This window comes from Haliotis rufescens, unplaced genomic scaffold (assembly GCF_023055435.1).
Source record: "Haliotis rufescens isolate VD_foot unplaced genomic scaffold, xgHalRufe1.0.p SCAF_40, whole genome shotgun sequence".
Lineage (NCBI taxonomy): Eukaryota > Metazoa > Mollusca > Gastropoda > Lepetellida > Haliotidae > Haliotis > Haliotis rufescens.
The window spans coordinates 3,741,022-3,768,461 of NW_025964113.1; the positions used below are offsets into that span (position 1 = coordinate 3,741,022).

The following is a 27,440-nucleotide window of genomic DNA, read 5'->3' on the forward strand; positions in this document are numbered from 1 at the left end:
AGACGATAATAACAGATGGGTGGAAGGTTTGCGCGTGAAAACGGGTTCTTATGTTTCACGCAGAACACGTACCATGCCAAAAAGCGGTGTTTATGCCGATTTTGTTCTTACGTGTGTTCAGCAATACGTTCCATAGTTTTGGCTCTATTTCAGAGAGTCTAGATCAAGCGCCAGTAAGTGAGATTGTAAATGCAGCCTTGAGCAATGTTCCAGCTGTATTACACCGACTTGTTATTGATGGAGTCTGGATCTGGCAAACCAGTGATTGAAAGGACGAGCAAGGATCCAAGCCATCCTTGTAGGATGACACCAATCATCCAATCAATGAGCAAGACAACCTGATCACAATTTTAGTTGGAGTTATTCTGGGCCTTGCTCCACAAACATCTCACACAGATCTTCCTCACTTTGCCTTCCATGTGGCTACAACTCTGATAACCCCCATGGTATTAGATATTGTTGAACACGTTTGAGTTTTTTTAACATTAAATTTATGACTCAAGAGATTCCTGTTTGTTTTCAGTAGCCTCTTCAGGGGGTATGGTGTTGACAAGCCAAGAAACAAAATTGGAGAGAATCAGATTCAAACCCATGATCATAGGTTTCTGGCATGCCAAAGGGACACAACTCCACACAGCGAATTGCAGCGCCTTTGATGATAGGGCCACTCTTGAAAAGAATCTAAATCCTTTTCATATTACTTGGATAGTATTGGTTTTTTTTTTATATAACTTGCAATACATGTTATTGAAGTGATCTCTTACAAAATATGTCAAGAAGGTGAAATACAAGCAAATATGAAATTTTCCTGTTTCTTTGACAAGAAATAAGAAGACAGGCAGGGTTCAATTCCACATTTGAGAAATTTCTGTTGGTAAACAAATAATAAGGCCCATGCCTTGTGATACCATTCTGATACCATACAATTCTGACCATTCGAGTGAGTTGGGTTTAACGCTGCTTTTAACAGTATTACAGTTACATGACAGTGTGTCAGCTTAATGTGGGAGGAAAGCCCGAAATGATGTTTGGCAGTTTGGTGAAATACACAAGCACTGTTATGGTGCTGACAAACCCAGAAACATAACTGGGGCAAACTGGGATTTGAACCCACAATCATAGGAACAATAGTTATCATTGTTAATAATTCTAAGCATACTACCTCTATTACATCATTGCCAAATTCCTATATTTTTGCTGAAATCACACTATAACTAAATCTTCAGAATTTCAATAGAAGTCCCCTCCACTGCCAACTATACACAACTAGTTGTTCCCACTATAATTGGTGTTACTGCAGTGACAACTAGTTGTGTATAGATTGGTGTATAGTTGTGTATAGCTTACAACCAAAATACAGGAATTTGGCAAGGATTTAATAGAGATGGAGGCTTCGGAAAAAAACAATTATACGTTTCTGCACAGGCAAATAGCAGCGTCTTAGACGACTGGTCCACCCGTGCCCCATATTCCCATAATAAGAGACTTGTGACTAATCATGAAAAAAATATAACAAAACAAATCACAAAACAACATGTACAAAACATTTAATCAATGACTGGCTACATAATCATATACAAATTCTACTGCTACAGATATTGTGTATCCTAAACAACATTAACTGCTGTTGAAACATCCTCAATTATCCAGCATGTATCTTCAATCCGTTTATCATAACAGAATGGAGATATGATAAAAGGTTGGATAATTGAGAATGTTATTTTTAACAAACGTTATTGGTTTCAAATATTTCTCTTACAAAATAAAAATATCTCCTAGGTTGATGGAACACAAAAGATTATATGTTACTTATTTCAGAATTTAACTATTTTCCTTTTAATGCCAATTTCAACATCATCCTTAATATCATTGTGGTTTAGATTAGGATGAGGCAAACTCGCAAACATTATCACATTTTGGATTCACAAAAATTCGAAAGAACTTGCTCGTGCGTTTGGTTGAGGTAAGGACATATCCAGCTGTTCCTTTCGATTAAAACAACAATCTCATCTTCAAAGAAATTTAGACTATGATACCGTAAATCTAACCACAGTCTGGCAATTCCCAGGTGAGATTCAGGTTCATGAAACAGGTTCTTTATGTCTCTCATTCTTGATGCTATAATATAAATGTTTTAAACAGTGTGACAAGTGTGTAGCAGCATGGAACTAATACATAAGAAGTTGTAGCAGTATCAAGAGGGGTACATGTTTTTTTATGCATCCCTCGACGCATCCAAGTGCATGTACCCCCATGACCAACATATCATATTCACAACAATTGTTTTAAAGTTGAGGAAGATCATAACTCATCTAATAAAATATATCATCTTCATAAAAACATGAAACTGTGATGTAAATATTTCAAGGCAGAAATGTAAGGTCATTAAAGTCCAAATTAGGTACATGTATTTTAGGAATAATTTGAATAACTATCACAAAATAAATAATGAGCATTAGTAATAGGTTTGAGCATCTCCATGTATTTGTACTTGTTAAGCTTCTTCAGTTAGATGGTGTTAATACTCCAGAAATGTCTGGAATATAGAAGACATGTGAGCCTCATGTGCCCAGACTGATTCAACTCCTTGGATCCCAGTAAATAAGCTAGTTGGAGATCACACTGCTTTCAATAAGGCTGAAACAATTCACCAACACCTAAGATGTCATCGCTGCTGCCACACAGAAATTACTTGAATCGTCAGTTTGTGAGATGGCAATATGCTATAGTTAGAACAGGAACTGACGAAGTCACCTCCTGTAACAGGAACATGACAAATGTATATTTAAGTGATTTCATCATTTCTTACTATTTGTTGTGTGCGAGCAAGAATCCTGGCAAGACATTGCCTCAAGCTAATTCCGAGCATGTGACACCTTTGTTACACTCTTGGTAACATTGCTGCTGTCAGCGTGAAAGCAGACATTTAAAAAATATTGAAATCTGTCCCAAATGTAGTCATGTTTATATTTTTGTTTATGTCTTTAGGAATGCCATCATAGTGAATTTTGACAAGCTTTACAACTGACCAGATTTCCTAGATGAATTTACCTTGCTGTTTGTATAATCAGATTGGTCCGAGATTGCAGACTAACGGAAAATTGCCCAACTCCCCCCTTAAATTCTTACTACACCAATTACATGATACATTTGTAGTTGAAATGAAATAGAAATTCAAACTGACAAACAAAGAAAATAATTCAGCTGGGGTAAGAGTATTCGGCATCACGGCAGTCATCACTTGTTTGTCAACATAATAATCAGTCAGTTGCAAATTCAACTCCGAGTATGGTTGTGGCCACATATCACAGTGGGGAGCTTTGACTGGTGGCAGCAATAGTATAGAGAGCACCGCGAACGGGCTGTCGCTGTGAGGAGTTATATATATATATTTTATTTCAGCTCTGTTCTTCTATAGTGGTTTCTGAGTATAGATTGAATTCATTGAAACTGCTGCCACTGTGTTACTGGTATTATCTTCCCCATTCCTTATTTCTCAGCTCTATTCTGCGGATCTTGCCACTCACAGTCTTCGGTAGCTCCTCAACAAACTCAATCTGTAACAGGGAACAGTATAACAGTGGGATGCCAGGGGTTGACTGAGGTAATATTACGGTGTCACACAGTATCTTCGGGGCCGACGGATATTAATTATCAAAGGGTATTGAGGTGCATCATGGATGGGTGACAGGAGTAAAATGTTGGAGTTGTGGGGTTATCAACAGGGGTAAAATGTCAAGGGCATTGGGGTGCACTGTGGTTATATATCTGCTATATCTACCCACCTTCCTGGAATACTGTGGTCATATATCTGCTATATCCAACCACCTCCCAGGGCACCGTGGTTATATATCTGTTATATCTACCCACCTTCCTGGGATACTGTGGTTATATATCTGCTATATCTACCCACCTCATCCGGGCACTGTGGTTATATATCTGCTACATCTAGCCACCTTCCTGGAATACTGTGGTTATATATCTGCTACATCTACCCACCTTCCTGGAATACTGTGGTTATATATCTGCTACATCTACCCACCTTCCTGGGATACTGTGGTTATATATCTGCTACATCTACCAACCTTCCTGGGATACTGTGGTTATATATCTGCTACATCTACCCACCTTCCTGGAATACTGTGGTTATATATCTGCTACATCTACCCACCTTCCTGGAATACTGTGGTTATATATCTGCTATACCTACCAACCTTACTGGGATATTGTGGTTATATATCTGCTACATCTACCCACCTTCCTGGGATATTGTGGTTATATATCTGCTACATCTACCCACCTTCCTGGAATACTGTGGTTATATATCTGCTATATCTACCCACCTTCCTGGGACACTGTGGTTATATATCTGCTATATCTACCCAGGGTACTGTGGTTATATATATCTGCTACATCTACCAACCTTCCTGGAATACTGTGGTTATATATCTGCTATATCTACCCACCTCCCAGGGCACCGTGGTTATATATCTGTTATATCTACCCACCTTCCTGGGATATTGTGGTTATATATCTGCTTTATCTACCCACCTTCCTGGGATACTGTGGTTATATATCTGCTATATCTACCCACCTTCCTGGGACACTGTGGTTATATATCTGCTATATCTACCCAGGGTACTGTGGTTATATATATCTGCTACATGTACCCTCCTTCCTAGGGTACTGCTGTTATATATCTGCCACATCTGTAACTTCCTGGGGTACGATGGTTATATATTTCTTATATCTACCCACCTTCCTAGGGTACTTATATGGAGCTGTGGACTGTTTGACATGATCCTGCAGCTCTCGTCCCAGCTTCTCCATGTCCTTGCCTCTGTATTTCGAAGTCAGTACCACAAATGCTTTTACAACCTGCAAATTTATGAACCCTTGACAACAACTTGACAAGTAACTGGTTTTATATCAGCACTTTCTGATATGAAGCAATATCAGTATAAATTCTATTTTGGTCTCATGTCTATGCCATCATGCGTTCTTCTTTTTCCTGTCCTAAAAACTAGAACAATCATCCCAATTTTTATGATAGATACTATTATTATCATCATCAAGTCTGTTCAAATTCATTGATTATATCTGTTTTGTAAGGTTAAAATTGTGAACCTTGAATGATTGATTTGTAACAACTGGCAGTGTTTTTATCATGACTTACCTCCCCTCTCAAGTCATCAGGACTGCTGACAACGGCCGATTCCAGGACTGCGGGATGTTCCAACAGAGCACTCTCCACTTCAAATGGTCCTATGCGATATCTGGAGATACAGAAACAAGGGATAAGCTTGATCAATCAGTATGAAATATGTAACTACTACATTACCCTACTTGCAGCAGAACATCAGACACTGTTACTCCTGAAATTCGTGCAGCACCAAGTTAATACAAGTGTTATCTCCAAGTGTTATCTGCAATGTGTCTGGAAATGGGTGCCAGTTGCCCTACCAGAAAACAAACAAACAAACAAGAAGACTGTGATAAAAGTAAACACTAGTACCCTGCCTCTATCATGTATCTGTGGTGTCTTGAGTGTTCCTTGCAAGTATACAACAGTATCCTTATAGGATAAAGCTTGTATCACATTGTGACAAGCTGATATCATATATACATATGACAGGATGAGATCTTCACAAGATAATGCTTATATCTCATATATAGGAGAAAGCATGTATGACATGCTGACATGCTGACAGGATGACATCATATATAGCATAAAGCTTGTATGAGGTGCTGACAGGATGACATCATATACAGAATAAAGCTTGTATGACATGCCGATAGGATTACTTATATATAGGATAAAGCTTGTATGACAAGCTGACAGGATGACATTATATATAGATAAAGCTTGTATGACATGACATGGGTCAATACATTACCCTGATGACAGGATGACATCATCTGCTCTCCCAACAAAGTAGATGTAGTCCTCATCGTCCATGTATGCCCGGTCCCCTGTCAGGTAGAAATCCCCACGGAACACTGCTGCTGTCTTCTCCGGGTCTCCCTGCATAAAGCAGACAGTGCCCTCATACACAACAGGCAAACATCCAGGCCAAATTAGGGTTCTAGGAGGACAATAAGGGGGCACATTTACTTTTACAGTACCAGGTAGTAGTAGTGTAGCCCACAGTGATGTTGAACTATTGATATTCTATTCAATTATGAATGTAAATTTATGATGAACTCTGTTCAGGGTGTTATTTTGACTGGTTGTTGATTTCCAGCTCAGGAGCAAGAAACCTTTTGTGTCAAGTTGGTGCTTAGAGAGATGGTGATGGGGACTTCACTTCCAAATGTGTCCAGGGTTTCTATCATAACAAGGTGGAGATATAATACCCTTGATAATAACGGACACCTACCACATATTTTGAAAAGAGTCCAATTGGTCTGTGTGGTTTGTATTGAACGCCAATGTTTCCTTCCTTCCCTCTTGGTAAAATGGCACCACTGTCATCAACAACCTGGACAACAGAGGGCAGCATTTAAATCAATTTGAAAACAACCTACAACGTACACGAAGACATGTGTTTCTGATCAACTCAGGATATAGCAGTCAGATATAGCTAAAAGAAAGCTCAAAACATTCTGCATCCCCACAGGGAGAAGGGCTTGGTGACCTATTCTGGCGCTGAATCAGCCACAGGGAGAAAGGCATGGTGACCTATTCTGGCCCTGAATCCCCACAGGGAGAAAGGCATGGTGACCTATTCTGGCCCTGAATCAGCCACAGGGAGAAAGGCATGGTGCCCTTTTCTGGCCCTGAATCCCCACAGGGAGAAAGGCATGATGACCTATTCTGGCCCTGAATCCCCACAGGGAGAAAGGCATGGTGACCTATTCTGGCCCTGAATCAGCCACAGGGAGAAAGGCATGGTGCCCTTTTCTGGCCCTGAATCCCCACAGGGAGAAAGGCATGATGACCTATTCTGGCCCTGAATCCCCACAGGGAGAAAGGCATGGTGACCTATTCTGGCCCTGAATCCCCACAGGGAGAAGGGCATGGTGCCCTTTTCTGGCCCTGAATCCCCACAGGGAGAAAGGCATGGTGACCTATTCTGGCCCTGAATCCCCACAGGGCGAAAGGCATGGTGACCTATTCTGGCCCTGAATCCCCACAGGGAGAAAGGCATGGTGACCTATTCTGGCCCTGAATCCCCACAGGGAGAAGGGCATGATGACCTATTCTGGCCCTGAATCCCCACAGGGAGAAGAGCATGCTGACCTATTCTGGCCCTGAATCCCCACAGGGAGAAAGGCATGATGACCTATTCTGGCCCTGAATCCCCACAGGGAGAAAGGCATGGTGACCTATTCTGGCCCTGAATCCCCACAGGGAGAAGGGCATGGTGACCTATTCTGGCCCTGAATCCCCACAGGGAGAAGAGCATGGTGACCTATTCTGTCCCAGAATCCCCACAGGGAGAAGAGCATGGTGACCTATTTTGGCCCTGAATCCCCACAGGAAGAAGGGCATGGTGACCTATTCTGGCCCTGAATCCGCACAACATTTATATCAACTTGACAACAACCTACAATGTACACAAGGACATGTGTTTCAAGTAAACTCACTCTGGATATAGCAGCACCAGCCAAAAGAAAGATCTCACAAACTTAAAATGACCTATTCTGGCCCTGAATCCCCACAGGCAGACTATGCTGCACTAAGCTTGCCATAAACTTACAACTGGGATAATGTGATAATCGCTTTGTTAAATGAACAAGTTGCATGTCAACACACCTGAGCAACAAACATAACTGTACCTTTATCCCAACAGTCTACACACCTGGAAAACTCTCACAGACCTACCTACCTGCAGTCAACACACCTAAGGAACTTTCACAAACCTACCTGTACATCTATTCTTGGAGCCAACACACCTACCTGTACATCTGTCCTTGCAGCCAACAGCCCTACCTGTACATCTATCCTACAGTCAACAGCCCTACCTGTACATCTATTCTACAGTCAACAGCCCTACCTGTACATCTATCCTTCAGTCAACAGCCCTACCCGTACATCTATCCTTGGAGCCAATACACCTACCTGTACATCTATCCTACAGTCAACAGCCCTACCTGTACATCTATCCTTCAGTCAACAGCCCTACCTGTACATCTATCCTTGGAGCCAATACACCTACCTTTACATCTATCCTACAGTCAACAGCCCTACCTGTACATCTACCCTACAGTCAACAGCCCTACCTGTACATCTATCCTACGGTCAACAGCCCTACCTGTACATCTATCCTTCAGTCAACTACCCTACCTGTACATCTGTCCTACAGTTAACAGACATACCTGTACATCTATCCTTCAGTCAACTACCCTACCTGTACATCTGTCCTACAGTCAACAGCCCTACCTGTACATCTACCCTACAGTCAACAGCCCTACCTGTACATCTACCCTACAGTCAACAGCCCTACCTGTACATCTATCCTTCAGTCAACTACCCTACCTGTACATCTGTCCTACAGTTAACAGACATACCTGTACATCTATCCCTGGGGAGGCCTTCCCCATGGAGCCTGGCTTCACCTCAATACAAGGATATGACCCACACAGAAACGTCTGAAACAAATTAGCAAAGCTTTGACACACAATAAATGCTCAACTCTGTACTTTTTTGTTAATTACCTTGTTAACTGTATGTTATCACAGTAATATTTCTGAGTAACACCACTAGGCGTCCATTCCCACCACTTGCCATCCTGTTACACCACTTGCCATCCTGTCACACCACTTGCCATCCTGTCACACCACTTGGCTTCCTGTCACACCACTTGGCTTCCTGTCACACCACTTGGTTTCCTGTCACACCACTTGCCATCCTGTCACACCACTTGGTTTCCTGTCACATCACTTGGCTTCCTGTCACATCACTTGGCTTCCTGTCACATCACTAGGCCTCCTGTCACACCACTTGGTTTCCTGTCACATCACTTGGCTTCCTGTCACACCAATAGGCCTCCTGTCACACCATATGGCTTCCTGTCACACCACTAGGCCTCCTGTCACACACTTGGCTTCCTGTCATCCCACTTGGCTTCCAGTCACACCACTAGGCCTCATGTCATCCCACTTGGCTTCCTGTCACACCACTAGGCCTCCTGTCACACAACTTGGTTTCCTGTCCCACCACTAGGCCTCCTGTCACACCACTTGGTTTCCTGTCACATCACTTGCCATCCTGTCACACCACTTGCCCTCCTGTTACACCACTTGCCATCCTGTCACATCACTTGGCCTCCTGTCACACCACATGGCTTTCTGTCACATCACTTGCCTTCCTGTCACAACACATGGCTTCCTGTCACACCACATTGCTTCCTGTCACACCACTTGGTTTCCTGTCACATCACTTGGCTTCCTGTCACACCAATAGGCCTCCTGTCATCGCACTTGGCTTCCCGTCACACCACTAGGCCTCCTGTCATCCCACTTGGCTTCCCATCACACCACATGGCTTCCTGTCATCCCACATGGCTTCCTGTCACACCCCTAGGCCTCCTGTCATCCCACTTGGCTTCCCATCACACCACATGGCTTCCTGTCATCCCACATGGCTTCCTGTCACACCCCTAGGCCTCCTGTCACACCACTTGGTTTCCTGTCACATCACTTGGCTTCCTGTCACACCACTAGGCCTCCTGTCACACCACCTGGCTTCCTGTCACACCACTAGGCCTACTGTCATCCCACTTGGCTTCCCATCACACCACATGGCTTCCTGTCATCCCACTTGGCTTCCCGTCACACCACTAGGCCTCCTGTCATCCCACTTGGCTTCCTGTCACACCCCTAGGCCTCCTGTCACACCACTTGGTTTCCTGTCACACCACTAGGCCTCATGTCATCCCACTTGGCTTCCTGTCACACCACTAGGCCTCATGTCATCCCACTTGGCTTCCTGTCACACCACTAGGCCTCCTGTCACACAACTTGGTTTCCTGTCCCACCACTAGGCCTCCTGTCACACCACTTGGTTTCCTGTCACATCACTTGCCATCCTGTCACACCACTTGCCATCCTGTTACACCACTTGCCATCCTGTCACATCACTTGGCCTCCTGTCACACCACATGGCTTTCTGTCACATCACTTGGCTTCCTGTCACACCACATGGCTTCCTGTCACACCACATTGCTTCCTGTCACATCTCTTGGCTTCCTGTCCCATCACATGGCTTCCTGTCACATCACTTGGCTTCCTGTCACATCACTTGGCTTACTGTCACATCACTTGGCTTCCTGTCACACCACATTGCTTCCTGTCACATCACTTGGCTTCCTGTCCCACCACATGGCTTCCTGTCACATCACTTGGCTTCCTGTCACACCACATGGCTTCCTGTACAGCACATCACATGGCTTCCTGTCACACCACATGGCTTCCTGTCACATCTCTTGGCTTCCTGTCCCACCACATGGCTTCCTGTCACATCACTTGGCTTACTGTCACACCACATGGCTTCCTGTCACATCACTTGGCTTCCTTTCACATCACTTGGCTTCCTGTGACACCACATTGCTTCCTGTCACATCACTTGTCTTCCTGTCACACCACTAGGACTCCTGTCACACCACATGGCTTCCTGTCACATCACTTGTCTTCCCGTCACACCACTAGGCCTCCTGTCATCCCACTTGGCTTCCCGTCACACCACTAGGCCTCCTGTCATCCCACTTGGCTTCCTGTCACACCACATGGCTTCCTGTCACACCCCTAGGCCTCCTGTCACACCACTTGGTTTCCTGTCACATCACTTGGCTTTCTGTCACACCACTAGGCCTCCTGTCATCCCACTTGGCTTCCCATCACACCACATGGCTTCCTGTCATCCCACTTGTCTTCCCGTCACACCACTAGGCCTCCTGTCATCCCACTTGGCTTCCTGTCACACCACATGGCTTCCTGTCACACCCCTAGGCCTCCTGTCACATCACTTGGCTTCCTGTCACACCACTAGGCCTCCTGTCACACACTTGGCTTCCTGTCATCCCACTTGGCTTCCCGTCACACCACTAGGCCTCCTGTCATCCCACTTGGCTTCCTGTCACACCACATGGCTTCCTGTCACACCCCTAGGCCTCCTGTCACATCACTTGGCTTCCTGTCACACCACTTGGCCTTCTGTCACACCACTTGGCTTCCTGTCATCCCACTTGGCTTCCTGTCACATTACTTGGCTTCCTGTCACACCACTTGGCTTCCTGTCACACCACTAGGCCTCCTGTCACACCACTTGGTTTCCTGTCACATCACTTGGCTTCCTGTCACACCACTAGGCCTCCTGTCACACCACATGGCTTCCTGTCACACCACTAGGCCTCCTGTCACACCACTTGGCTTCCTGTCATCCCACTTGGCTTCCTGTCACACCACTAGGCCTCATGTCATCCCACTTGGCTTCCTGTCACACCACTAGGCCTCCTGTCACACAACTTGGTTTCCTGTCACATCACTTGGCTTCCTGTCACACCACTGGGCCTCCTCTCACACCACTTGGCTTCCTGTCATCCCACTTGGCTTCCTGTCACACCACTAGGCCTCCTGTCACATCACTTGGCTTCCTGTCATCCCACTTGGCTTCCTGTCACACTATTAGGCCTCCTGTCACATCACTTGGCTTCCTGTCACACCACTTGGCTTCCTGTCCCACCACTTTCTTATATGTCCCACAATATAGATGTAAAACACTTCAGTGCTAACTCACTGTTTCTGTCTGTCCGTAGCCCTCATAGAGAGTCAAACCAGTACCATTCCTCCATTCCTCAATCACTTCAGGATTCTGAAACAACAGGTATTGTAATGGTATGTGTCTTATTACAAGGGTCTTAGGATATAAACATACACATTTGAATATGCAGCACAAATATAAAAATAAATTAGCGAGACGAAAGATATCACATATCTCTTAATTAGAATACTAAGACGATTTACCTATAAAACATAGCTATGCCAAAAATTGCAAAGAACAATGAAGAGTTATTTCATGATAAAACATTGTTCTTTTATGACGTCATTTCTGGAGATTCAAACTTGCGCTTGCAGCTTGATGATGTCGTAAATCATACGACATTATTTTTTAGAGTGAAGTGTCTTGTGAGTTGTTCCCCACAGATGGGGACACAGGACATACCATCAGCCACATCACACAGGACACACCATCAGCCACATTACACAGATGTAGCTGTGCCACGAAGACAAACACAATGGCTAAACGATCACACTCAAAAGTGGAAGACAATCAGTATTCGGAGAAAAGGTACCGATGATTGATGTGAAAATATCCAGGAAATACCAAACTCCCCCCCTCCAACTTGTCCAACATTGCCAAGGTCAGATTGTAGTCAGGGTCAGAAAGTCATCATTATTTAATAACAGGTAAATATTTTTAAAGCCTGTACATTTTATTAACATCCTTTAAGCTGTACATAATGTTGATACAGCTATAAGAATTAATTGACTAGTGGTTGTTGTATAAATAGATCACTTGGGGCGCCCCTCATGGGTTATTTCCCCTGCAGTGTTTTATTTTACCAACAACTTCCTCTCATCATTTATTTCTTAAATACACATTCTATGAAATTATACTAAACAGCTTACCACTGGTTCCCCGGCACTCACACAATGGCGTAGATGTGGAAAGTGATGTTGTGACAGGTCGTGTTTGATCATGCTGCGGAAGGCTGTTGCAGCTGAGCAGAAATGAGTGATGGGAAAATCAGCTAAGACCTGGGAATACATGAAAAAAGACATGATTTCATTCCAGTAACAGAGTGGTGAGTGAATGAATGTTGTTTCATGCCATAGTCAGCAATATTCCATTGACATAAAGGTGGCCTGAAAAGATGGAAATACCCTGCCTTCCATTAGCCACACCATCAGCAACATCACACAGCCACACCATCAGCCACATCACACAGGACACACCATCAGCCACACCACACAGGACACACCATCAGCCACACCACACAGGACACACCATCAGCCACACCACACAGGACACACCATCAGCCACACCACATAGGACACACCATCAGCCACACCACACAGGACACACCATCAGCCACATCACACAGGACACACCATCAGCCACACCACACAGGACAGACCATCAGCCACACCACACAGGACACACCATCAGCCACATCACACAGGACATACCACACAGGACACACCACACAGTCACACCATCAGCCACACCACATAGGACACACCATCAGCCACATCACACAGGATACACCATCAGCCACATCACACAGGACACATCACACAGCACACATCATCAGCCACACCACACAGGACACACCATCAGCCACACCACACAGGACACACCATCAGCCACACCACACAGGACACACCATCAGCCACACCACATAGGACACACCATCAGCCACACCACACAGGACACACCATCAGCCACATCACACAGGACAGACCATCAGCCACACCACACAGGACAGACCATCAACCACACCACACAGGACACACCATCAGCCACATCACACAGGACATACCACACAGGACACACCACACAGTCACACCATCAGCCACACCACATAGGACACACCATCAGCCACATCACACAGGATACACCATCAGCCACACCACACAGGACACATCACACAGCACACATCATCAGCCACATCACACAGGACAGACCATCAGCCACACCACACCGCACACACCATCAGCCACACCACACAGGACACACCATCAGCCACACCACACAGGACACACCATCAGCCACATCACACAGGACACACCACACAGGACACACCACGTAGGACACACCATCAGCCACACCACACAGTCACACCATCAGCCACACCACATAGGACACACCATCAGCCACATCACACAGGATACACCATCAGCCACACCACACAGGACACATCACACAGCACACATCATCAGCCACATCACACAGGACAGACCATCAGCCACACCACACAGCCACACCATCAGCCACATCACACAGGACACACCATACAGGACACACCACGTAGGACACACCATCAGCCACACCACACAGTCACACCATCAGCCACACCACATAGAACACACCATCAGCCACATCACACAGGACACATCACTCAGGACAGACCATCAGCCACATCACTCAGGACACATCACACAGGACACATCACACAGCACACATCATCAGCCACATCACACAGGACAGACCATCAGCCACACCACACAGGACACATCATAGTCACACCATCAGCCACACCACATAGGACACACCATCAGCCACATCACACAGGATACACCATCAGCCACACCACACAGGACACATCACACAGCACACATCATCAGCCACATCACACAGGACAGACCATCAGCCACACCACACCGCACACACCATCAGCCACACCACACAGGACACACCATCAGCCACACCACACAGGACACACCATCAGCCACATCACACAGGACACACCATCAGCCACATCACACAGGACAGACCATCAGCCACATCACACAGGACATACCACACAGGACACACCACACAGTCACACCATCAGCCACACCACATAGGACACACCATCAGCCACACCACACAGGACACACCATCAGCCACATCACACAGGACAGACCATCAGCCACATCACACAGGACATACCACACAGGACACACCACACAGTCACACCATCAGCCACACCACATAGGACACACCATCAGCCACATCACACAGGATACACCATCAGCCACACCACACAGGACACATCACACAGCACACATCATCAGCCACATCACACAGGACAGACCATCAGCCACACCACACCGCACACACCATCAGCCACACCACACAGGACACACCATCAGCCACACCACACAGGACACACCATCAGCCACATCACTCAGGACACACCATCAGCCACATCACTCAGGACACATCACACAGCACACATCATCAGCCACATCACTCAGGACAGACCATCAGCCACATTACTCAGGACACGTCACACAGCACACATCATCAGCCACACCACACAGGACAGACCATCAGCCACACCACACAGGACAGACCATCAGCCACACCACACAGGACAGACCATCAGCCACATCACACAGGACAGACCATCAGCCACATCACACAGGACATACCACACAGGACAGACCATCAGCCACATCACTCAGGACACACCACACAGGACAGACCATCAGCCACATCACTCAGGACACATCACACAGGACAGACCATCAGCCACATCACTCAGGACACATCACATAGGACACATCATCAGCCACATCACACCACACACATCATCAGCCACATCACTCAGGACACATCACACAGGACACACCATCAGCCACATCACACCGCACACACCATCAGCCACATCACTCAGGACACATCACACAGGACACACCATCAGCCACATCACACCGCACACACCATCAGCCACATCACTCAGGACACATCACATAGGACACACCATCAGCCACATCACACCACACACATCATCAGCCACATCACACCGCACACACCATCAGCCAGGTCCTGCTCCACATATGAACTGGATGTAAATCTAACCATTGCCTGATATTGAAATAATAAATAGAGCAGAAACATGTTGCACGAGAAATACTGCCATTTTAGAGATGTAATGTGAGTGTTCTATACACCAAAAACCAGTAGTATTGACAACTGGGTTGAAACTTCTTGAGTAAATTTGAGTGTCATTATCAGAAGGAACAACATGCCTAGTTTCAGGTTCAACTTTGACAGATGCCGGACACGCCAGCCGCGACTCAAAACATGGCAGGTCCAAAGATAACCCACTGCGCCATGCAACATAGTTCTTACTCAGTCACTGCTGTGTTGTGTTACCTTGATTGTCTCCTGAGGATCAAACCTTGGGTTGTTGTAGACAAAGACACAGGATCCACTGATCCACGGAGAAAACACACTCGACCATGCCGACTTGGCCCAGCCTGTGTCCGACATGTTCCAGAACACTGATTTCTGGGTGAGATGAAGGAAGTATCTGCAGCAGAGCCCTTACTATTTGAAGTATACAAAGAAGAACATAACAACTTCTAACTGAAGCAGGCGCCACGATTGGCTGTGCAGAGTTGCGACCCTTGGGCACGCCAATAACCTATGATTGTGGGTTCGAATCATGGTTCGCCCCGATTATGTTTCTAGGTTTGTCAGCACCATACCCGTGCTCATGGGTTTCACCAAAGTGGTAAACGTCTAAGACCTGCATCACTTCGGGCTTTCCTCCCACATTAAGCTGACACGCCGCGATATAACTGGAATACTGTTAAAAGAGGCGTCAAACCCAACTCACTCACTCACTCTAACTGAAGCACTTTTATCAATGTTAAAGAAATGAGTTGCCCTTAACGTACCTTTCACACCAGTATTTCAGTTTTACCAGACTAGCATTTTAATACATGTATGGGGGAGTATTGGAGTAAAACACTATACAAAACACTATTAAAACACTTTTCACTTTTGACGAGGTCAATATGGGAAAACAAGGACCCGAGGACCCAAACCCTGACGTAGTCTAACCAAAATTAATCATTATCAGTAATTTGTTATACTGAAATTCACTTTAAAGTTTATGAATCCTTTAAACTGTCCTGTTTCATTTCAGTAACTTATCTGTGGATCGTGAAATGATAGTACCAGACGCCATTTTCTTTTACAGCAGACAAGTCAATATTCATCATTTGACAGATCAATACTGATCATGTGATGAGTCAGTACTTGGGGTCAGTGTCATGCAGTCACATGATTTGGGGGTCAACATCCGAATGGTACAGATTAACCAATGGAATTGCAGGATTCTTAATAGATGTATAACACAAAGTGATGCAGGTGATAGACATTTACCATGGAGATGGTGCTTAAAGACCAAGGATCATAGATGGGTGAATATGGACTAAGAACCAATTACAAGCGGATCCTGGCACCACTTAGAAACACAATGATGGAGAGAGAGAGTTGATTACCTTAGACCAAGGGCCACCATTCCCTCTGCTTCAGAAATACTTAGTCAAGTATCCGCTTCCAGTATCTATCTGTATAACAAACTGATGCCTCGATGTGAACTCACCTGGCTGTGATACTATGACCGAGGCCGTAACTGACATGAGTGTGTTCCGTCATCTTGGGGGCCCCTGTTGTTCCACTTGTGAAGAACAGTGTCATTGGGTCACTGCCTTTTGTATTCACACACTACAAAAAAAAATCTAACCTGTCATACAAAATAATCAATAAAGCCATAAAGATCCTATTTGGCAAAAAGTACAACTTTTGCTTCCGGTAACAGACCTCATACTAACAACCCGACATTAATAAATTACCCCCAAGTAGCTACAGATGAAGAAAACCACTACATGTGTTGCTTTGTTGTTTCACTCAATGACATACACCAAACACAGAGTCATGCTCTACATTCACGCTTCACATAATTTAATCTGTCGACCATTAATGTACCTAGGTGGCTTGAACGGTTTGTAGTTTAAAATATGAAAACAAAACGCCCCTGCCTCAAATTTTTTAATAAAATAGGATGAAATCCTAATGATTGATTTATTGTGGCCTAAAGATATTATTAGCTAATAGTAAGCATACCAGTAATGGATTTCCTTGATGGCGATAGTTGGGCAGGTATTGACTTGCAACCCCAATGTTGCATGCTAGCTTCAAAACTAGTTGCCACATGGACTAGAAATTTTCCTAGACACTTTTTGCAACTGGCTATTGTCAGATTTAAACTGTGAAACGTTTGCTATTTGTGACAGAAAGTTGTCTTTATGACAATCATTAACAGAAACAGACAATCGTGAACACCATGACAAGGGTAGACGGGCATTAAGTGGACATCGATTGGGACCAGAAGATGGCTTGGTCATGTGACATGGTGTATGCCGACACCTGTTTGTCCACTAAAGTGAATTTCCCAGGGTCTTTTCGGTGTTCATGTTTTCTATGTATCCAGATATATTGTTATAGTCAGCATTGACGGATACAGAGGGGGGGTGTGGGGGTGCGCACCCCCCCTTTTTATTTCGAAAAAAATCTTTATTTCTGCATAAATTACCACCAAAGACAATGAATAGATCTTAATTGTGCACCCCCCCTTTTCAAAAAAGCTGTATCCGCCCATGGTCAGGTTACAATTCTTGATGTTATCCCATATCAATTATGAACAAAAATTAAAAATTGCACCATTCTACACATAAACCATATTACTACAAAACACTGTTGCGACCTTATGCCCACTCCAGATTACACTACACAAAATGTACATCTATATGGCATACCTCAAACTTCTCCGACGCAGATTCAAACAATTCCTCAAAATTTAACCAACCATTTCTGAAACAATGAAAATACATTTACACATCTCATAAAATGTATCTATTCTTGTATTTTGCCATCAGTTATGTCATCAGTTTGCTTGTCTTTCAGCAGTTCAATAACTCCTACATCAAACTGTGAATGTACTGTGACATTTTCCATTAAAATATGCATCTATCCATTGTAATTTTCAACTACCGTATTCGACGTTATAAGCGCCCCGCTCTAATAAGCGCACACAGCGATATTTGCTAATATATTGGCTAGTGAACAATCCCAATAAGCACCCCTTCCGATTGATCAATGTACACAAGACTTATTTATTTGTGTATAATACGCAATCGTGTGATATATGCGCCCTTAATTATTGGCATTTAAATTCTGGAAAATATATCTGTCGTGTATAATACGCACATACTTTTCTTTTGTATCATTTCGGGCTGTCAGCATAAACCATGAAATTTACGACCTTTCAATTGGTTTTTTTTCAATAAAATTATATTCTAATAAGGGCCCCCAATCAATTTTGAGAGCGCCCCGGGGCGCTTTTTACGTCGAATATGGTATCTATGTTAAAATGCAACTATCTATGACAAAATATTATCCACAGTGAAATGAAGTGAACTTCACTTCCAACAAAAGATAAGGGAACTTATGATTTGAACATAGCTATAACTGAGGTGTATATTTGCACAACCATGGTGTTGCATCTAAATGCAACATCTAATCATAATGAAATTTCACATCAACCATGAACAGTATGTGACACACTTGCACACAGAAGCTAGTGTATTGGGGAAGTCACAATCACTAATGGAACTGAGTTAAGCACACGCTTGAAAATTCCTCAGAGACAGTATCTCAAGGAACAGATAAATATGGTGATTTGCAGCTACAATAGAAGGCAGAGAGGGGGCGTCAATATCCCAAATTGCCCGAATATTTGGCAAATCAAAAAGTGTATTTTGTCAACTGTGGGACATGTACCGTCAAACGTGGCGGGTTGCAGTGAGACTTGGGCATGGCAGGCCTAAAAACTGTCACCCAGACAAGGTCGTCTCATTACATAAATTGTACTATGCAATAGATTCAAATCTGCTACTGTTATCAATTGAGAATTCCGTAAAAATAACAGGAAGGCAAATTTCACTATCTTCCTTTAAAAACCGGCTCTATGTAGCCCACCTGAAAACAAGGCTTCCTGCGGAGAGTGTGACAAAGATTGGGGGGGGCTAGGCAACACCAGGGACAGGCTGTGTGCCAAGCGTTACACCATGTTGATAGACGAATCAAGATTTTGCCTCCGATTCACAGCTAGAAAACGTTGTTGGCGATGTTGCGACATGCCAGGACAACAATTGTTGACCATGTTTGGCATGGGGGTGGTAGTGTCATGGTGTGGGGCAACATGTGTCAGTCAAACTGATTTGGTTATTGTGATCATTATGGTAATTGACCAGCCAGCGACATGCTGATGAAATTTTTAATCCTGTCATTGTTCTGGAATTATCAGCAGAAATCTTGAACTGAAAGATGATAATGCCAGACCACATCATGCCCCGGTTGTCTACGATCATCTCCGACGAGAAGGTATATGGACATTGGACTGGCCAGCTGACATGTCCCCTATAGAGCATCAGTGGAATGTTCTCAGGCGGAGAGCGTATGCCAGAGACCAGGACCTGCCAATGTAGCCAAGCTTGGATGGCTCTTAAGGCTGACTGGTGGTCAATACCAGGAGCAAACATACACAAGTTAATCAACACTATGCCCTGATGGTGTCATGCATGTATCGCTCAACATGGTGGACACACCAGATATTGATCTACATGCCCGAAATAAATTTTATCGTCATTTCACCTTTCCTATCATTTCATTAGTCCCCATATTTTTTGTTGGTACTATCCATTACAAAATGGAACTATGCATGCTAAAAAAGCAACTACACACAATGAAATGAGATCAGCCTCTTCGAAAAGGAAATTACAAGAGTTTTCTTTTTAAGGAAATTAGGAAATTAATTGAATATCTTACCTTGATGACTTGGAATTGACAAGAAGTCTGATTCTGAGATTTGGACACTGACCTGCCACCTATGGAATACAGGAAAAGAAACAAAAGACACTGTTAACCATATAAACTATGTCCCTCCACCCCCAACCCACACACTTGCTGTGGTGATTCAGAGATAAAATACAGATCCCCAGCAACCTAAGTTGGTCAAAAGAGGTGACCTGCATGTCATCCTATCCCATTCGCATGGGTTGATGAACATCTCATCAATCACTGGATTGTTTGGTCCAGACTAAACTATATACAGATTGCTGTCATGTAGCTGTAATATTTGCTGAGTGAGGGGTTAAACAAGAAACAACAAGTTCGAAATACTAAATCCTTCATTGTCACAATCCCCCTGTTGTCACACGTTGAAATGTTAAGTAACAGTGGCCCCATGGGAATCCGGGTTAGCATAGGTCCTCCGCAGCTTATGCTGCTTGAGGGGTCAGGCTCAGTGAATTACGAAATTTCACTCGCGTAATCATGCCCTGATAGTGTAGGATGTTGTTCATGATATCAGTAACTAGCTTGTCTGTTATTTACAGGCCGGTAAAATGTCCTTGAGAGTAAGCACGTACCTGGTCCACCACATCAGCAGTTGAGTCGTCTGCAATGATGCATGTTGCCTGTGACGCCTGCAGGCGATGGGAGAGATCGCTGCTGCGCAGCATCATCGTCCCTGGACTCAGTACAACTCCTGTTCACAGTCAACAGAAGACTCACTAGTATGGAAGAAGATTAACATTTAAAGGACAGTCTGTTTTTCTCCCTCCTTAGTCTGTTCCATCATTTCATAGGTGGTAAAATCATCAAAGTCAGCCAACAGAGGAATGGGAGTAACCTGTTGACATGCTGTCTTTCATTTCATTATTTCTTTGATTCACATGACAATCAATTCCTTTTAAAAAGTCACTTTAAAGAAATGTTTTTTAAACTTTATTTTCATTTTCCAATGCAATTCCCTATTTTGACAAGTACCATCTTTCCGAGGTAAGGGAGTTAACTGACGAAAAAGGTTCAGCTTCAACCCTTGCCAAACTTGGCTGAGAATTATGGAGTTATATTTTTGCCTCAGCTAACAATCAAAGGAGTTGATTTCCGAAACACAATTACGAGCTAATTTACTTTCCGAGTCAAGCTTATATATTTAGAACAGTTATGTACATCGAAAACATTTTTTCATTTTTTTTAAATCTCAAAATGTTCACTAATTTGGGGAAAAACCCAACAGAGTGATGAATAGTTGAGTGAAAATATATTGGTTACCCAAAGAAAAATGTAATAACCAAATTAATATAGAAACCCCAGAATAAAAACTCAATTGCTCAAAAAGTTATCTATATATGATGTAAATACTTATGTTATTGCACATGGAGAGCGATATTAAATAATATCATCCATAACTACAACAATACAATAATCCATAACAGAGTTCCACACAAAAATAAGTAACAATGTAATACTGTTTACCAATATTGATTTCATAAGTGTGCATATACTTTTATACAACCTCAAGGCTTGAAAACAATTCATGAGTTGATGATGATGATGATGATGATGATGATGATTAGGAAACATAATGATATGCAGAGAACGGAAAGTATATAAATGACAGCTTAAGATAAGATAATTGGCAAATATTTGTAAAAAATATGACAATAATAATTTATCAGACTGGCTTACCAGAGCGAATAGCCCCAACATTGAAAAGCCACCACTGTGGAATCTTGGGTAGCATTATAATGGCACGATCTCCTGGCTGCAAGCCACATGGGCCTTTTAAGATATTTGCTGTCCTTGAAACATAATATCATGGAAGTTTAATATTCAGTCAGCCTTAAAAGAATATTCAGAGGTACACCCACTACCATATCTGACAATGGTATAATGCAGACAAACAATATAAATCCACAAAAGTAAGACATGAAGCCAATCTTAAAAGATAAGAGGGGTCAAAAATATATAAATCCGCTATTAGATATTTTTACTACCTACAACACGCCACACTCAGCAATATTCCAGCTATATGACGGCGGTCTGGACCAGACAATCCAGGGATTGAGATCATGAGCATTGATCCATGCAATTGGGAAACAACGACATGCATCAACCAAGCCGTCGAGTCTGACCACCCGATCCCATTAGTCGCCTCTTACGACAAGCATAGTCACTACAACATGCTGGTTGGTTGGTTGGTTGGTTGGTTGGTTGGTTGGAGTGTTGGTTGGAGTGAGTGAGTGAGTGAGTGAGTGAGTGAGTGAGTGAGTGAGTGAGTGAGTGAGTGAGTGAGTGAGTGAGCGAGCGAGCGAGCGAGCGAGTGTTTCACACACTGTACCCATGTGGGGAATCAAACCCGGGTTTTCGGTGTGAAAGTGAAACATTTATAATCGGGGCCACCCCACCGCCCGCACTTAAAGAAACAGGTACAGGTGTATTGTGGTCACCTGTTTGACTTGCTGGCCAGGTCCTGGTATGTCCACTTCACCTGCTGTCCATCCTCATGGGCCCACCAGAACCCAGGGACAGTTCCGTCTCGTTCTCCTGTCTGAATATATACCACAGTACACAATCACGACACAAAACAGGATCAGAACAAAATCTGATTTACATGGAATTCTTTCAGCTTGATACAATGACAACAATGTTGTGCAATGATGACCAATTTTGGATACATGATGTAACATACCTCTTCATACCTCCATGTTATAGTAGGGGGTCCTTCTTAACAGAAGATACAAGTCCAGTTTCCACCCTTGCCAAATTAGGCAGGAATTATGGAGTTGCATTTTAGCTGGACTATGCATAGTCCAATCAAAATCGTGTCACGAAATCGTCATCCGTTTCAAACACAATATAACGACTGCCGTGCAGATTTTGGTTGACTGTATGATTTGCAGGTCATGTGTGCCGTCAACTTGGCGTCGACAGATATTTTAAAAAATATTTTCATGTTTTTAATCAAGGTGCACAAATGATTTGATGCACTTCGCGAGATAAGACCTGTTTTATTATGATAAAGATCTTGATTATTGATCAGATCATCTTGACTGAAGCAAATGCAAGTGATATGAGAAGTGGAACCTGATTGGTCAATATGTGGGACATAGAAGGGACCTAACTCGTAATAGCCACTGGTGGTGCTACCATCGAGCCACAAACTTCCAGCCTAGTTCGGCAAGGGTGGAAACTGGACTTCTACAGTCAGTTAACTCCCTTGCATTGGGAAGATGTATATTATATAAAATCTTAATAGTTATCTAATTACAAGAATTTTGAAGATGTATATTTTTCTTTTATAAACCATCAAAAATGGAGTGTCAGGAAAATACCATTTTTTTAAACTATTTGGTTTTTTTTCTGATAACGAAACTAAAACTATAAAAAGTGTTGGCAAAGTCACAATATTGCTGCTGGTCACTATGAAATGAATACACCCACAATCAAATACGGCCACAAACCTGTTCTGCATCAGCCCACTTGTCTATAACATCTCTGGCAAAGTTGTAATATTCGGGAACATCAAGCTTAAAAGTCTTCTTCTCGTGTTCATAGTCTGTAAACTCGTCAAAAACCGAATATTCTCGCAATCCATATGAAAATAGTCCACAATATGAACGGTAAGTGTTGCGACAATAAACATCCCACACTGGTGAAGAAACACGAGGACATGAGTATTTGTTTGTAGAGAGAGTAGCTCTGCTGTGGGTTATGGTCGGTGGGAGGACGAAGAGGCTGGGATGCTGGTGCTCGGGGCATAACTTCCTCACCGAACATGAGAGTTGGTGCTGTATGGCACCAACACTGCGCTGGAGCATCTTGATGCTTACGATGTGATTCCTGGAAATTAAGAACAGTCCATTTCTGTTAGGCCATAGTAAGTTAATTATTAGGCTTGCATCCCTGCCATCCTCACATCAGTTGTTTGTCCCCAAGTAACTACAGATGAAAAAAGTCACGACATGTTCCCATCCGTTGACACTTATGGTACACAGATGTCTTGAATAATTTCTTGAACAAAATCAAAAACTAGACGTCAACATTTTTTTCTGAAATTTGGCTGAAAATTTAAACATTAATTGTGTTGCCACATAATGCATTTACTGTATTTGTTAGTGAGATAATTATATGTAATAAAAGGGAGACTAGGCTAAAGTTCCAGTCTTGGTATAGATGTTTGACCTTATGGCCTGTATGAAATTGATTAATTGTCCCTGTATAATTAGCCATATAGCCAGACTGGTCTACATCATGAAATTTGAGTTTGAATACATTTAAGGGGCATTTGATTGAATTGCTAGGACTGAATATACAATCAACAGGAGTCCAATGTTAGTGATGAAGAACATTCTAAAATGACATTGAACCTATATGGTAATTAATACATTGATAGCCTCCACAAACTTACAAGTGATAACAAACTTGATATACTTACAATAATTGGTAAAAAGAATTGTAAAAGACATGATATACATTCAGTCCAACCCTTTCAACCCAGACAATACTGTTCAAAGTGAAATCAAGATTAACGGATCATTGGTACTTTGTATTGTCACTTTAATCATTCACAGACATTTCTAAAAGCAAAGTTTCTCGACCAACACACTTTCGCTGTACATGGATATAAAATGTCAGTATTTCTTTTATAGAATTTTATAAAAATACACATAAACTGATACTGTCAGGCAAGGGTTTATTCTGAACTTCAAATGCAGTTAATTACACATCTGGATTCAAATCTTATTCCTATAAATATGTTCACTGGCCAGCTGGCTTCTTAACAAAAGTCCTTATCATATTGTACTAGCCCAAAACACTTCTGATAAAATATGAAATAAAAAGAAAATTGCAACTGACTTTGACATTAATAAATATGTATTAACTACAGTTTTCGGCTAGACACTCAGGCCAGCTTTACAGAAATATTACTAGCCCATTTTTTTAAAGTCACTGGCTATACATACATTGAACTGTTCTTTTATTTGTTCAGAAACCATAAAATATTCAGTGAGTGAGTGAGTGAGTGAGTTGGGTTTTAACCCGCTTTCAACAGTATTCCAGTTATATCATGGCATGTCAGCTTAATGTTGGAGGAAAGCCCGAAGTGATGCAGGTCTCAGAGGTTTACCACTTTGGTGAAACCCACGAGCACAGGTATGGTGCTGACAAACCTAGAAACATAATTGGGCCGAACGGGGTTCGAACCCACAATCATAGGTTTCTGGCCTGCCCAAGGGACGCAACTCTGCACAGCGAATTGTGGCGCCTTAGACGACTGGGCCACCCGTGCCCCCTAATCGTGACTATGTCGTGACAGATTCTGCTGTATCGGGTCAAAATCAAAACAATGTCCTGTGTTGTGACTTATCCATGTGGAACCTTGCAGTTGTGGGACAGAGAGAAAAACTTGTAGCAATTTACACACACTGAGGGAAATTGTCCGTTGGACCTGATGATGCCTGAAAAAAGTGTGCAGTGCCAAAAAAATCAATTGTTGCATGATGTTTAGAAGCAGTGGCTGATAAAAAAGAAGATTTTCAATTTAACCATAGTGTCCATGATCTAACAAAAGACCCAAGCAACCAATATCTTACGTAAAACTCTAATGTTCTCAGTACACCGATCAAATACATTGTAGACCACTAATACAATGTCACAACCTTACTGCTGAAAAACTTTCGAAAAGGGACAAGGCAGAGCCATTTTATGAGTGCTTCTCTCAGTCGTGTTGCTTTGTTATGGTAATATTATCTTCCTGTCAAATCTGTCCTGTATGTCTGTTTCAGATCAATTTTACATTGACACAAAAAGAGCTCAGTTGATGTTACTTAACCCCATCCCGAATCCACAGCATACCCGACCGTGAACGTAAATGAAACGATTGACCCCATTAGAGTTGAGATTCAGATCTACAACTGCAAACTTTCAACTCGTATCAGTTGAGAAGCCAATTTCGGGTCAATGCAAAACGGAACACAATTCAAGGCACGCTGCAAAAGTGAAAGTTGCATATTTGCTTCTTGTTACCTGCTTCCAAAAAATGCCAGCAAAAAACAAGTGACGTTGGCGGAGATTCAAGCACTTCTTCGCCGAGGTGTTCTTGAAGCAACACTGATTGACACTTATCCTGGGGCAAAAGCAGGTCACTGTGGAGACAACTCGTGTTGGCTTGGTTTACAATTTCTATACCACTGTTGACAGGTAGTGTCAGAAATGATTTGCTAAACAGTCCTGTCCAGATATATGGTAGGTAGGATGGCTAGATAGACATATGATCGACAGGAAGCATGGCTAGATAGATTATAGGAAGCTAGGATGGCTGAATAGAACTTTCAGGTGATCTGTAGGTAGGGTGGCAAGATAGGTAGGTAGGGTGGCAAGATAGGTAGGTAGGGTGGCAAGACAGGTAGGTAGGGTGGCAAGACAGGTAGGTAGGGTGGCAAGATAGGTAGGTAGGGTGGCAAGATAGGTAGGTAGGGTGGCAAGATAGGTAGGTAGGGTGGATTTTCAGAAATTTCAGGTGATGGGTAAGTAGGATGACTGGATAGATAGATTGTAGATGAGAAGGTAGGAGGTAGGTAGGTAGGAGGTATATATATAGGTAGGAGGTATATATATATATTGTTTCGTCTCTGTAATCATGCAAAGTTTACCTGACCCAGAATATTGCTATCAGTTAGGAAATGAGCAAATTCTTACTATTTTATGTTGAATCAATCTGGCACTCACCACAAATTAAAAATAAGTGGGAGGAATGCATTCTTGCTGAGTTAGAGTGATAATATTTGTCTGTAAAATCACGTAAGAATACTTAAGATACCAAATTGAGATATTTCAGTTCAGAATTATCCACAGGATTATATCAAATCACTATTATCAAATCGGAGTCCATAATATCCACACCCTTAATATCAATGTAACAAACAGTATGATTCTGCATAGCAATAGCTGCTGAAACTCATGTAATAACCTTGCTTGTGTTTTCTAAAATTGTGTGTATATCTTTTCTTAACGGCCCCAGGCA

General features: G+C 43.1%; 1 protein-coding gene across 1 annotated transcript; it reads right to left on the bottom strand.

Annotated features, from left to right (window-relative positions):
* Window positions 1–1,526: 1,526 nt before the first annotated feature.
* Window positions 1,527–27,000, bottom strand: LOC124138926 (acyl-coenzyme A synthetase ACSM3, mitochondrial-like). The gene is made up of 17 exons (XM_046505839.2): window positions 26,444–27,000; window positions 23,878–24,256; window positions 22,864–22,964; window positions 22,103–22,215; window positions 20,998–21,116; window positions 20,396–20,454; window positions 18,325–18,379; window positions 17,112–17,233; window positions 15,872–16,028; window positions 12,634–12,762; window positions 11,741–11,815; window positions 8,515–8,595; window positions 6,381–6,482; window positions 5,898–6,025; window positions 5,177–5,276; window positions 4,759–4,878; window positions 1,527–3,557 (listed from the first exon to the last, which is right to left on the bottom strand). The coding sequence occupies exons 2-17, from the start codon at window positions 24,232–24,234 to the stop codon at window positions 3,474–3,476; spliced, it is 1,902 nt and encodes a 633-aa protein (XP_046361795.2). The 5' UTR covers window positions 24,235–24,256; window positions 26,444–27,000; the 3' UTR covers window positions 1,527–3,473.
* Between the last annotated feature and the right edge of the window lie 440 nt (window positions 27,001–27,440).

What these genes read in the sequence shown, in the direction of transcription:
- LOC124138926 (XM_046505839.2), bottom strand. Translation starts at nt 24,234, where the DNA reads ATGCTCCAGCGCAGTGTTGGTGCCATACAGCACCAACTCTCATGTTCG. An exon ending in GATGTCATCCTGTCATCAGG is followed by an intron (nt 5,277 to 5,897) that starts GTAATGTATTGA and finishes CTGTATCTCCAG; the next exon opens with ATATCGCATAGGACCATTTG. An exon ending in CATATAAGTACCCTAGGAAG is followed by an intron (nt 3,558 to 4,758) that starts GTGGGTAGATAT and finishes TCCCTGTTACAG; the next exon opens with ATTGAGTTTGTTGAGGAGCT.